Source organism: Ornithorhynchus anatinus, chromosome 9 (genome assembly GCF_004115215.2).
Source record: "Ornithorhynchus anatinus isolate Pmale09 chromosome 9, mOrnAna1.pri.v4, whole genome shotgun sequence".
Taxonomy (NCBI): Eukaryota; Metazoa; Chordata; class Mammalia; order Monotremata; family Ornithorhynchidae; genus Ornithorhynchus; species Ornithorhynchus anatinus.
In genome coordinates, this window is record NC_041736.1 from 16,000,212 (window position 1) to 16,012,672 (window position 12,461).

The window sequence follows — 12,461 nt, forward strand, 5'->3', positions numbered from 1 at the left end:
TCTGTTCTAAGCGCTGGGGTAGATACAGGGTAATCAGGTTGTCCCACATGAGGCTCACAGGTTTAATTCCCATTTTACAGTTGAGGTAACTGAGGCACAGAGAGGTTAAGTGACTTGCCCACAGTCACACACCTGACAAGTGGCAGAGCTGGGATTCGAACCCATGACCTCTGACTCCCAAGCCCGGACTCCCAAGCCCGGACTGAGCCATGCTGTTTCTCTGTCTTCTCTCTGGGTTTTAGATTGTGAACCCAGTGAGGGACAGGAACTGTGGATGATATGATTATCTTGTGTTTACCTCAGGGCCTAACACAGAGTACTGATATATCCATAATGATGTTAGTAGGTACTTAATAAATATGTAATGAATTGTTTATTAATGTTGACATTTTTGTTTGCATTAATTTGTCAGTGACCTTGGTTTAAAGAACTGCATCTGAGTATTAAGCAGCAAAAAGTTTTGTTGATGCTTTTTAATAAAGATTTGATATTAATAATTACAATCCTCATTTTAGGATTCCACAGGTGGGCAGGAGCGTTGCCATGACAGCTGGTTTCCTGGTAGTAATTTGGTATCAAACATGCGGCACTTTATTAACTATGTTAGGGTGAGGGTTCCAGAAACAGCTCCAGAAGTGAAGAGAGAACCACCTGCAAGCACCAGCTCTGATTGCTTGGCACAAGTAAGTATGTGTGTGTGGGGCGGGGGGGGGAAGAATTGCACTTTTTTTTTTGATGCCCCAGCAAATTCTATACTAATAAGGTTGATATGTTGGTCTGTTTGTTGCCATTCACTTTGCCATATAAATATTTCACAATTACATATGGCTTTTTAAATGTTTATATTGCTCTCTATGGTATGTCTAAAAAAAAAAATCCTCCTCCATTCTCCTTTTTCCCCTCAATCTGCTAGGGTTCAAGACGGACTAAAGTCCTCCAAAGAGAGGTAGATTTAAATGATATTTGCATTCTAAAACCCCTAACCAGTAACATGGCTTTAACTAGAGATGATACAAGTAGTGAAATGTCCATGTTATTTGCTAATATGACTTTAGGAGTTTTTTATGTGTGTGGTCAATTTTTTTGCAAGGTGTAGTTTTGGTGAGGTTTTTTTTTTTAAATAAAAGCTTGCTTAAACTTTCGCACTGAATTTAAGAATAACTCAACACCCTATTTTGAGGGTTTCATTCTAGCAGTACGCTGGATCAATAGGCTTGCTTTATAATTAGGCAGTTTTGCTTTGGTCAATGCAGATATTGCTAACATTTTTAAAAGATTGTGCTATGTAATATTTTAAATCTGAGTAATCTTCATATTTAATCTTTTCTAAAGTGCCTATTTGAAATGATTAATGAAAAGTTATTTGCTTTGGAGGAAGTCAAATTAACTTTTTATAAAAGAGGACTACAGAAGATTTATAGCCTCAGCTTTTGATAATTTTGTTTGCTTGTTTTCATACATATTTAATGAAAGTTTCAATATAAAAAAAATGCAGACAATCATTGGAAGTACTTGAGACATTATTGTTCATTTGTACAAATCAATCTATTTTGATGTCTTGCTGGTCAGTTACAAATTTTTCAAAATATGTGTGCTATAAAATCCCAGAAGTTATTACTTCACATTATGTGTAAATTCCTAGTTTATAAAGCAAACTTTAGAGTAAATATACCTAACACATAATTTTGTCAGTTCTAAAAATTGTTTAACTAACTTGCAGCTTTAATTTAGAGGAATGTATAGCTTCATTATGCCGCAATGTATTTTTACTTAAAAACGTTAAAAAAAGTAAAAAGCTGAGAAAATTATTTGACTCCAAAGTATTGAAATAAAATTGATTTGCACTAGTCACAAAAAGATGATTCTTACATTTTATAGTATAGTCTTTTTAGTCTTATTTAGTAACCCTCCCTCAGAGTGGTGAGCAGCTTCTTTTCAAATCCCTTTTTTTGAAAGTGAAGTGCAGTTCCCATTCTTTCTTTGGGTGAATACTGGCCCATTCTACTTTTCCTGTCTGGCAATAAATGGGAAAAAAAAAGTTTTAATTTCACTTCGTGATTGTTTTTTGCTCACAAAGTGAGACACACAAATACAAAGGCGATAGCCCCGAACCTAAAGTCTGTATTCGTTTAGTTTTCCAATAAGATGTGAGTTTTTATAGTGTTGGTAGTCTCAGTCATTTTGGAGGCTAGTTAAAGGCTTTCTTTTAAAATGTTACTAGAATCCAAAGGAGAAGGCCAAATGGACAGACCCAGAAGGATTTAGGCAAGGCTTGGGACCCAGTTTAAAAATGGTAGTCAGGCTTAGGCCTTGCAAATTTGTACAGATGGCCAGTTGCTTCTCTTTGGTGTGCAACAATAGCCAGATTTTTAGTTTTTGAGAAAATTACGTATCTGTAATTTATATTAATGTATGTGTTCCCCTCTATGCTTTAAGTTCCTGGTGGGCAGGGAACAAGTCTACTGACTTCATTGTATTTTACTTTCCTAGGCACTTAGTACAATGTTCTGTGCATAGTGAGGTCTCAGTACATAGCCTTGATAGATGGATTGGTTGAACACAAGAAAAGAAAAGATTGGGAGGGCTTATGTAAATTTGGCCTCAGGTGCTTTTCTAGCAGATTATGACACCATATCTGAGGTGTAAATTGCTAGGTATTATAAGAAATAAACAAATTCCCGGCAAAGCCTAGTTTTCTATTTTTTACATTCATGTCCCCCTTCAAAATCAACTCTTTGCAGGTGCATTTTGATGAGAATTAAGATGGAAATTTCTAAATTGTATTTGAAGAGAAAGTACAAAGAATTTCCTACTTCTTAAAATAAGCATTTTGGGTGTGTGTTTTTTAGGAAGGTATAAACAAAATATTTTGGAGAAGGGTAGTCTTCTAGAATCCACACTTTTTCTCATACACTTCATAAATACTTTAGGGGGGAATGCTTTTTAAGAATTTAAGAAAACAGTAATTTTAAACTTTTCACTATATTAATGTAGGAAGCAGTAAATATTTCATTTTAGTTTTAATTCTAAGTAATTTCTCTCTCTTATTCTTTTGTTAGAATTCAGGTACAGCTCAAGTTTTCAGCTTAGTGGCAGAACGTAGAAAAAAATTTCAGGAGATTATCAATCGCAATAGCAGTGAAGCAAGTCAGGTGGTTCGTCCCAAAACATCAAATAAGTGGTCTGCGCCCGGTGCAACTCCGCAGTTAACCACAGCTATATTGGAAATCAAAGAAAGCATCTTGTCTTTGCTAATTAAACTTCACCACAAACTCTCAGGAAAACAAAACTCTTACTACCCTCCGTGGTTAGATGATTTAGAAATTTTAATCCAGCCCGAAGTTCCTAAGTACTGCCATGGAGACGGTATGACTGCAGTGGAAAGAATTCTGTTGAAAGCTGCATTACAAAGCCGATTGAACAAGCGCATCATTGAAGAGATATGTAGCAAAGTGACTCCTCCAGTGCCACCAAAAAAGACAAGCTCAGCAGAGAAGAAAACTTTGGATAAAGAAGAAAGGTAATCTTTTTAAACAAACTTGAAAGCATGTGATTCAGTATTGGAACCTTTCCTACTCCTTTTCCGGAATTTCTGTTTTAGATTAGAGCATCATCTGATAAGAATATAATTACAGTAGTTAGCAATCAGGCGTATTGAGTTTTTAGGAAAATAGAAATCACAGTAGTACTTTTGGGGTTTTTTTTTCATTTGGTGATCCAAAATTTAGCTTTTTAATTTTAATAATAATGATGTTATTTGTTTAAGCACTTACTATGTACCAGGCACTGTACTAAGCTCTGGGTTGGATACAAGCGAATGAGGTTGGTCACAGTCTCTGTACAATATGGGGCTCACAGTCTCAATCCCCATTTACATTTTGATGCTTAATTTTGACATTTCCTAAATGTCTGGAAGTCATCCTGGACTCTGCCTGTAAGGAGCTCCGCCCTCTTTTCTCTCCCTGAAGTTCCCGAGGGAAAGATCTTCCCCTCTAGGCTGTAAACTCATCGTGTGCAGGGAACATGTTGACTAACTCTGTTGTATTCTACCAAGCTCTTTGTACAGCGCTGTGCACACAGTAAGCTCTCAATACCATTGATTGATCAATCATGTTAGACAAAGATAAAGAAGGCCTAGTAAGATGCAGATTTCCTAGATTCTGGATGTACCCTGTTGGGATCACTGCACCAGGGATGGCTTTAGACACAGCCATTTATCGCTTACATCAGGAAAGTTGTTAGGGATTGTGAGTCAGGAGACCTGATTTCAGCCACATAACCACATCTTTGGGATGTCACATGACCTCTTGGTGCTTGGTACAGTGCTCTGCACATAGTAAGCGCTCAATAAATACTATTGAATTGAATGAATAATTTTTAAAAATTGTAAAATGGGATGATAACTCTTTGGTACTTCTCTGGGATGCCTTAAGGATGTTAGATAATGTCTTTAAATCAGTTTGACTTTTCTGAGGAAAAAAAGTTAATAAATGCCAACACAACAGATAAGCAGGGCCATCTCCTCCATCAAGTTTGCACCAAGGGGGAGTAGTTAATGGTTTCTCTCCCGGGGCTTTCTGGACAGGGACAGCAGCTCTAGGTAGTCCAGTCCTGTTTGCTCCTTGGAGCCAGAAAGGAGCAGGAGTTGGAGCCAAGATGTTGACTGCTGGCCCCTAGCTGGCTCTGGACTGTAGTTACTCTCAAAATCCAAGTGGCAGCAACTCTGGCTCAGTTGGACCGTTCTAGACCGGTCCCAGAGCCCTTCTGTTTGCACGACACTGCCTGCACCTAGTTGCCTTATAATGTAGGAGCTGCATCCTTGCAAAACCCCACATTAAGGCAAGCTCACATTGTAATGCTAACCCTTATCTGATGCCGTATTCATGCATGCACATACACACACAACGTTTCTTCAGATAGTGAGTCATCCAGATAGGATTGTGTTGTTGGCAGTATGTTCCCTGATTGCCTAACAGTTTCTGGCCCAACTGCTTAATGAGATCTGGTGTTATGGTAGAATTCAGGGTACTGGACACTTAGGATAATATAATGAAAGAAAAAATGCATTTTCTGTCTCCAGGTGCCCTGGTGCCTTCTCCTCCTTTCCCTCTCTTATCCTTAGCCCCTCTTATTCTTCCTTCTCCTCCTCAGTTTCTCTTCCCCTTCTCCCGTTTTCTTTTCCCTTCATTTCTTCACCTCTGTCCTCTTTCTTTTCTCCTCCTTTCTTTTGCCCCTTTCCATGTTTTGCCCAAGTGCTCCAAATTAAAAATTGGTACCACTGAGCCCCTTTGGTTCTTTCCTAACCCCGGATGATGCTGGAGTGTCCTGTCAGGAATGATGAATGAACCTTTGTCCTGAGACTTCGTGGGGCACCTGCCCAGAAGAGTTGATTTTAGTTCTGGTGCCATGTGCTGCATGACATGTAATTTCTTGTCCCTGCTAGTCATGTTCCTGGTGGGACTCTTACTAGTTTGTGGGCAGGGGCCCAGCCCATTGCCAGGTATATGTGTGTCCTTTGCCATGTGAGCCAGCTCCACCTCTTGTTTCTCATAGCGGTGACGTTTCCAGAAGACCCACAGCAGAGCTCCAATCTAGCCAAGCAAGAGCTTCCTTATAACAGCCATTGAACATTACTTTTGATTAATTCAACTATCATTGAGTGAATCACCAAGATTTAACTAGAGTGGCGATTTTCTAATTGTAAAAGCTGTAGGATATCTGTTTGAGAGGGGATTGAAAAGATAATTGTGGTTTTTTTTTATTGTTGAATTCACCATTGTGCTGTTCATTTGAGATTCAGAATAGAATACCATTTGGGGAAGAAAAAATTTGATAAAGCATACAATAATAAATATTCTATAGCAAAAGATCATTCCAAGATCATCTTCTATAGCAAATATTACGATTGTGGCTGTGATTTGAATGTTATTTTGAAAAAAGCCCTAGGCCGATATCATAAAAATTAAATTTCAAGTTTCTCAGTGATCCCAAATGACAGTTTTCCCCCTTCGAGCACTAGTGACGTTGACAAGGACTTGATATGAATTCACAAGCAGCAGTGTCGTGTGACAGCCTAGAATTAATAAGATGAATCTATTCTGAGTTAGCTATGCTGCTCACATAGTCTATCCTCAATTTATTTTTGGATTTCAGATTTAGTTTGGTTCTAATGAAGATTGAACTGGCAATGAGCACTTAATGATGACCCATTTCTGGGTACCTCAACCTACAGACAAAGACAAAGTTGGCATCATTCTCATGATAGATAGTCTCCATAGAAACCAAGATATAGTGCGAAAAGAGAGTCTGAGCTGGTTGTAATATTTTTCAGCCTCAGTGTCTTAGCCCTTAGGGCCATAATGGAAAATTACTGAGCTGCACTGAATCTGTCAGGGCTTGTTTATATCTTCTTATTAAGGGTCTCTATTTAGAGTCAGGTCTGCTTTAGAAAAGGCATAACCTAGAGTAAAGAAAAATTCATGGGGAAAAAATAGCTAAGACCTTTTTTCATTAGAAAATATTAAAGACTCATTACTGAAATGTTGTCTGCTATTATTTTCCAATCAGCTATTATTTTCCAATCAGCCAGATTTAAATTCGACCGAGTGTGACTTTATTCTCACACTAATCTCTTTTGAGGAAAAGTTACTACCATTTAATAAATACAATACTCAAGTGATTCTGTGTGCGTAATTTATAAACTAATCTACCTCCATCTTAAATTCCTCTGAAATAACTCTTATTGTTTTGTTGTACTTCTTAAAAATCTTGTGTTCCTTAATGTTTTCAGAATTTAAAAATAGTTTAAAAACAAATAACTACTTTTACACTTAAGAGAAAGTAATTCATGAGCTATTTTGAATTATTATTGTGAGCAGTGAATTACTGTCTTGTACCTTAGTATTTTTGTGGACTTTAAACTATTCACTGTTCATTAGAGATTCGCAGATGTTCAGACGTGAATGTTCTAAGCTATTTTTCTTATGCTCTTTGCATAAATTGATTATTCATGCAAGCATGTCTACAATTCTGTTTTTCTGATTTGACAGTTTTTATAAACAGGGTCTAAAATGAAGGCTAGTTCCTGGTTATATAGAATTTTAAACTTTTCTTTGCATATCTCATAAAATTTTATAATTCTTCTAATAATAATTGTAGTATTGAAGTGCTTACTGTATGTCAAGCTGTACTAAACCCTGGGGTAGATACAAGTTTATCCAGTCTTACATGGGCTCTAAGTAAGAGGTAGAACAAGTATTGAACCCCCATTTTGCAGATGAGGGAACTAACGTACAGAAATTAAGTGACTTGTCCAAGTTTGTGCAGCAGGTAAGTGGCAGATCCAGGATTAGAACCAAGGTCCTCGGACTCCCAAGATCATGCACTTTTCATTAGGCCACGCTGTTTCTTCTGCCTCATGTTTTCACCTTTTTATTTTTTCTATTCTATTCCTGTCCTTTCTTGGAGTGTCTGAGTCCCCTCCCAATCGTTCTGCTGTTTATGCTTGGTGTCCATTATCACCCTTAATCCAGTGCTGGAGAGTGTGTACCTTTAGTTTGTGTTGTCTTGCTGTCAACTTCTTTTAGCTTCTGTTTAATTTATCAGTGTCGACAATATTTATTCGGTCCTGATTATGTACAGTATTAGACACTTGAGCATCATCTACAAGAAATTAGTTGTAATACATAATCTCAAGGATTTTACCTTCCCCTCTGGCCTTTGCCACTTAATTAGAGCTTCCTTTCACTTCCTCTATGAAGTATTGTCTGACTTATCCTCAACCTTCCTGAGCATGGAAGGTAATGAATAAATTAAGTGAATAACCGTTAAATAGTCATTATTATTTATCACTATTTAAAATCATTTATTCATAATAATGTCTGTCTCCCTCTCTAGACTGTAAGCTCGTTATGAGCAGGGACTATGCCTGCTAATTATATCGTACTCTTAAGTGCTCAGTACAGTGCTCTGTATACAGTCAGCACTCAGTGAATTCTGTTTATTCCTCCCTATTGTTGTCTCTGAAGGCAGCATATACTACTGGGTTTGGAATGAGCTTCCCTCACTGATTGTTTTCTGATTCTTTGTATTACAAACCCTCCCTACTGCCTTCCTTCTTTTTTACCTGCCTTTTTGGATACACATAGGATTGTGAACTTTAGGTAAATAACATTTTACTTAACCTAAATATTTAAAAATCAAATGATGGCTAGTTTACCTTGGTAAGTCAGACCTAAAGGTGCAAGTTAGCCATTTTATGAGTATTGTGGAAGGGCAGTTCAGTTATTGTTAAAAAAAAAAAACACCACAAAACTGCTGAATTCCGAACACCAGAGATGAATTTGGCTTTTGCCTTCCAATGTGAGTAGATGATATGTGAATTTACCAATCTCCTGCCAATCATTTCAGTTCTAGGAGTGTAAAAGGTAATTTAGGCTTGATTATAGTGCCATCTGGGGGTCCCTTTTGAATGGAAGTTGGCCATTTTCCCAGAATGGGTTTCATGTTGAATTAAATATGCTAATTTTGTGAAGATTGTTCACAAGAGTCTACGGACCTATCGTCTCTCATCCACCAAAGTTACCCAGTACAATGTGTGAAAAAGTCCTCACTGTATGAAAGGACATTAGCTCTTAATATAGGTATTGAGTTATAATGAAGTGAACCAATATAGTCTATATTACGAGAGGCTCTATTTTGCAACCTTTCAGTATTACTGCCTGCTGAATTCAGTGGAAAATTTGATATATTTTCCTGTTTTAGAAATTGTAGAAATAGTAAAGGGTGATGTAAGGCATGGGAGGTTGCAATCTCCTTCCCTGGAAATCTTTGACGACAGGGTAGATTCCCATCTGTCTAGGATGGATATGTGTTTCCTGAAATAGGATGGACCAGATGATAATTCACAGTCTCTTTCGGCTCTAAAAATGTATGAAACATCCCTGTTGTCCAAGAGACTCAGCCAAATTAGGTCCAGATCCATAAGGGGATTGCACTCATTATAGGTAAATGGTGGCATCAGCTAATTAATGTTTAAAAATTCAACTAAATTTTTGTTGCATTGGAAATTTTCTTTGCTTTGACAATATTAGCCCTTTGTGGATATTATGGAGAGTTGATTTTTGTCTTACAGTTTGTTCAACTAAGCACATATGGAATTTTTGACATAGGCCAATCACTCTGGGTCATACATAAGGAGGGGTGAGAGCGTAAAATGCAAACGTTATCAAATGGGGTAATCTTCGGGGAAGTAGGGGATTTCGTACAAACACTGAAGGTGACCAGTGGCCCAATATTCATTTTTCATCAGTCGACAGTTTTAGTATCTGCCGTGTACCAAACTAAGTGTTTGGGAGAGTAAGTAGACATGTTCCCTGTCCTCAAGGGGTTTGCCAACCAACAGAAGGGAGAGTCGTACACTGAAATAGTATAGAGCTAGGAGGAAGAAGGAATAGGGAATATGAGCTGGTGCTTCAGTAATAGGGCCTGTAAATAATATTCATAAGAACAATGGGAAATTGTGAGTATTTCAGGTGCTCAAGTGAGGCTGAAGTGGCAGTTAAGGGATACAATCTGTGAGACTAGAAATTAACCAGGGGGAGGCCTCCTGGACGAGATGGGTTTTCAAGAGAAACTTGAAGATGGGAAGATATGGTCTGCCAGACTTGAAGTAGGAATGGCAGGAAGAAGGACACAAGCCAGGAGTAGGAAGCAGAAGAGGCACAGTAGGTAGGAGTTTGAGAGGAGTAATGCGTGAATGAGCTAAAGTATAATAGGAGAAGAGGTTAGAAAGAGAGAGCTGATCAAGTGCTTTAAAGGTACTGGATGTTTCTGCTTGTTGCGGAGAGGAGTGGGTAACTATTGGAGGCTATGGAAGAATGGGGGATCGTGCAGAATGTCATTTTAGAAAAAGGGTTCTTTAGAAAAATGAACTCAAGCAGGAAGGGACTTATGGCAGGCAAACCAGTGAGTAGGCTGATGTGGGAGTCAAGTGGGATGTGCCAGGTGTCTGGACTAATATGAGGCCATTTGGAGGGAGAGGATGGACAGTAAGCTTGTCCCCTACACTCTAAGCTCACAGTGGCCAGGGAATTTGTTTCTCTACTCTGTTATATTGCACTCTTCCAAGTGCTCATTATGGAGCTCCGCCCACAGTAAGCGCTCAATAAATATGATCGGTCGGTTGATTGATTGAAAGAGTGGATCCTGGTTATTTTGGGGAGGCTTATGGCTTGGTGGAAAGGACATGGACCTGGGTTCTAATTTCAGCTCCACCACTTGTCTTCAGTGTGATTTGGGGCAAGTCATTTAACTTCTCTGTGCATGTTACCTCATCTGTAAAATGGGGATGAAAACTGTGAGCTCCATGTGAGACATGGACGCTGTCCAACCTGATTATCTGCTATTTACCCTAGTTCCTAGGACAGTGCCTGGCACAGAGTAAATGCTTAACAAATACGATTTTTAAAAAATGCCTGAAAGGATTTGGCGAAAGACTGAATCTATTTTTTTTTTTCTGTGCCAGGCACTATACTAAACCTTGGAGTAGATATAAGCTAATCAGGTTGGACATAGCCATGAGTTGGAAGATAGGGAGGGGTCAAGATTTATGCCAAGTTTTGGGCTTCAGGGATGAGAAAAAGTACTCTTCAATAATTTTTTTCCAAACTTCTTTGTGAATTATAGAAGATAATGCTTTATATAATGAACTTTCGCCACTTTGAAAGCATTTCAAATATCGATCATTTCTACTTTTCTAAACACCATCTGGCATGCTGCCTGTGTGATAGTGGCTGCTTTTAATGATCCAGGCAGTTTTATACGAAAGATTAACTTGGTATTAATGATGTGAGACTTTCTTTTTTTAATTTTCCACCTGATTTCACTTCCATCTAAACAAATTGATTATATTTGTTTGTGAAACCTACCCTGTATTTATAAACACCTGTTATGAAACTAAGAACCTATATATCTAGAAAAAAATGTAAACTTTAGATGATGAGAGATCCATTACTCGATCAGAGATGTATATCATGCTTTGACATTCAAAAACCCTTAAGATTTGAGTTTGCAAGGTGGTGTGGCAAAAATAGCCAATTTTGTTTGGTTGCATTTTCAATAATTAACACACTGGAACAAATTGGTAAGTTATCCCATTTGTTTCCCTCCTAACTGTTGATCCTGTCTTTCCTCTCTCCCTCTCTTTCCCTCTCTATTTCTTCCTTTCCTTCTCCCAGTTTTTCACCTTCCCTTGCTCGTGCCTTGTAAAATTGATTTTGAAGTACTGTTTTCAGTTTTAGAAATGTATAGTTGGAAAAATATGCTAGAGGCAGTAAAGGGCTGACAAAGTTAACAGAAGGATCTGATTAATTTGAAAGAATAAATCAATCCTATTTATTGAGCACTTACTATGTGCAGAGCATTGTATTAAGCACCTGGGAGAGCACAATACAACAAAATTAGTAGACATGTTCTCTGCCCACGATGAGCTTACTTTAAGTAAGTTGTGGATCTATAATAAAATTATAGAGCAATGTGGTTTAGTGGAAAGAGCTTAGGCTTATGAGTCAGAGGACTTGAGTTCTAATCCCAGCTCTACCACTTACCTGCTGTGTGACTTTTGGACAAGTAACTTATCTTCTCTGTGCCTCAGTTTCCTCATCTGCAAAATAGAGATTCAATACCTGTTCTCCCATCTACTTTGACTGTGAGCCCCCCCGTGGGACCTGATTATCTTTTATCTACCCCAGCACTTAGTACAGTGCTTTGACACATAGTAAGTGCTTAACAGATATCCCAATTATAGAATAAGATAATATTTTTCCCTGTTTTGTCATACCACAAAACTAGTACGTTTATTAGTGAATTTGAGAAGCAAAGAAAACTATTCTTGGATAATTGTGGTCAAAGACCCTTCACTTCCATTTTACTGAATCAAGATGTTTTTAATATGAATTGGACATTTGTGAATTTAATCTTTTTCATTTAAAAATTCATTCTTAATACCAAAATTTGTAGCTTCCTCTTATTTTTCTTTCTTGGGCAGATATAAGGTACAATTTATACTTGGTGGTCATTCATTTGGATTGATCAAGAAAAAGTTGTTATAGCTGAAGTCCACTTTTCTTTTGAATTTATGTAAGTACAGAGCAATTTAGCCAGGAAATAATTTTTTTTAAGTATTTTTTTTTTTTACTGAAAAAGTACTTATTCCTATAGTTGCTGAATACTGAGTATTTGGTGTATTAATTAGTACTTGTGAAATGAAAGTAATTCAGAAATGTGTTCTTTACTTTTGAATGAGTAAGGAAATCATTTTCTTATCAATGGAGTCTCCTTTCAGGAACAGTGGATGAACCTAGGTTCAGAGTCAGCAGTGTTAATGAAGGAATTGATTATAATGCCAGTGGTGTGTTTGGTATCACTTACTTTTTCTCTCTCTCTCTCCCTCCCTCTCTCTC

General features: G+C 37.6%; 1 protein-coding gene across 4 annotated transcripts in view; it reads left to right on the forward strand.

Moving 5' to 3' along the window:
* Window positions 1-12,461, forward strand: part of UBR3 (ubiquitin protein ligase E3 component n-recognin 3) — a 122,548-nt gene that overhangs the window by 50,377 nt on the left and 59,710 nt on the right. For 3 of the 4 annotated variants that reach the window (XM_029071480.2, XM_029071482.2, XM_029071481.2), the window contains exons 22-23: window positions 516-683; window positions 3,060-3,520. In XM_029071480.2, coding sequence (XP_028927313.1) covers window positions 516-683; window positions 3,060-3,520 — 629 coding nt within the window. Of the gene's footprint in view, window positions 1-515; window positions 684-913; window positions 947-3,059; window positions 3,521-12,461 lie in introns of all 4 variants that reach the window. The other variant, XM_029071483.2, reaches the window with a different exon arrangement.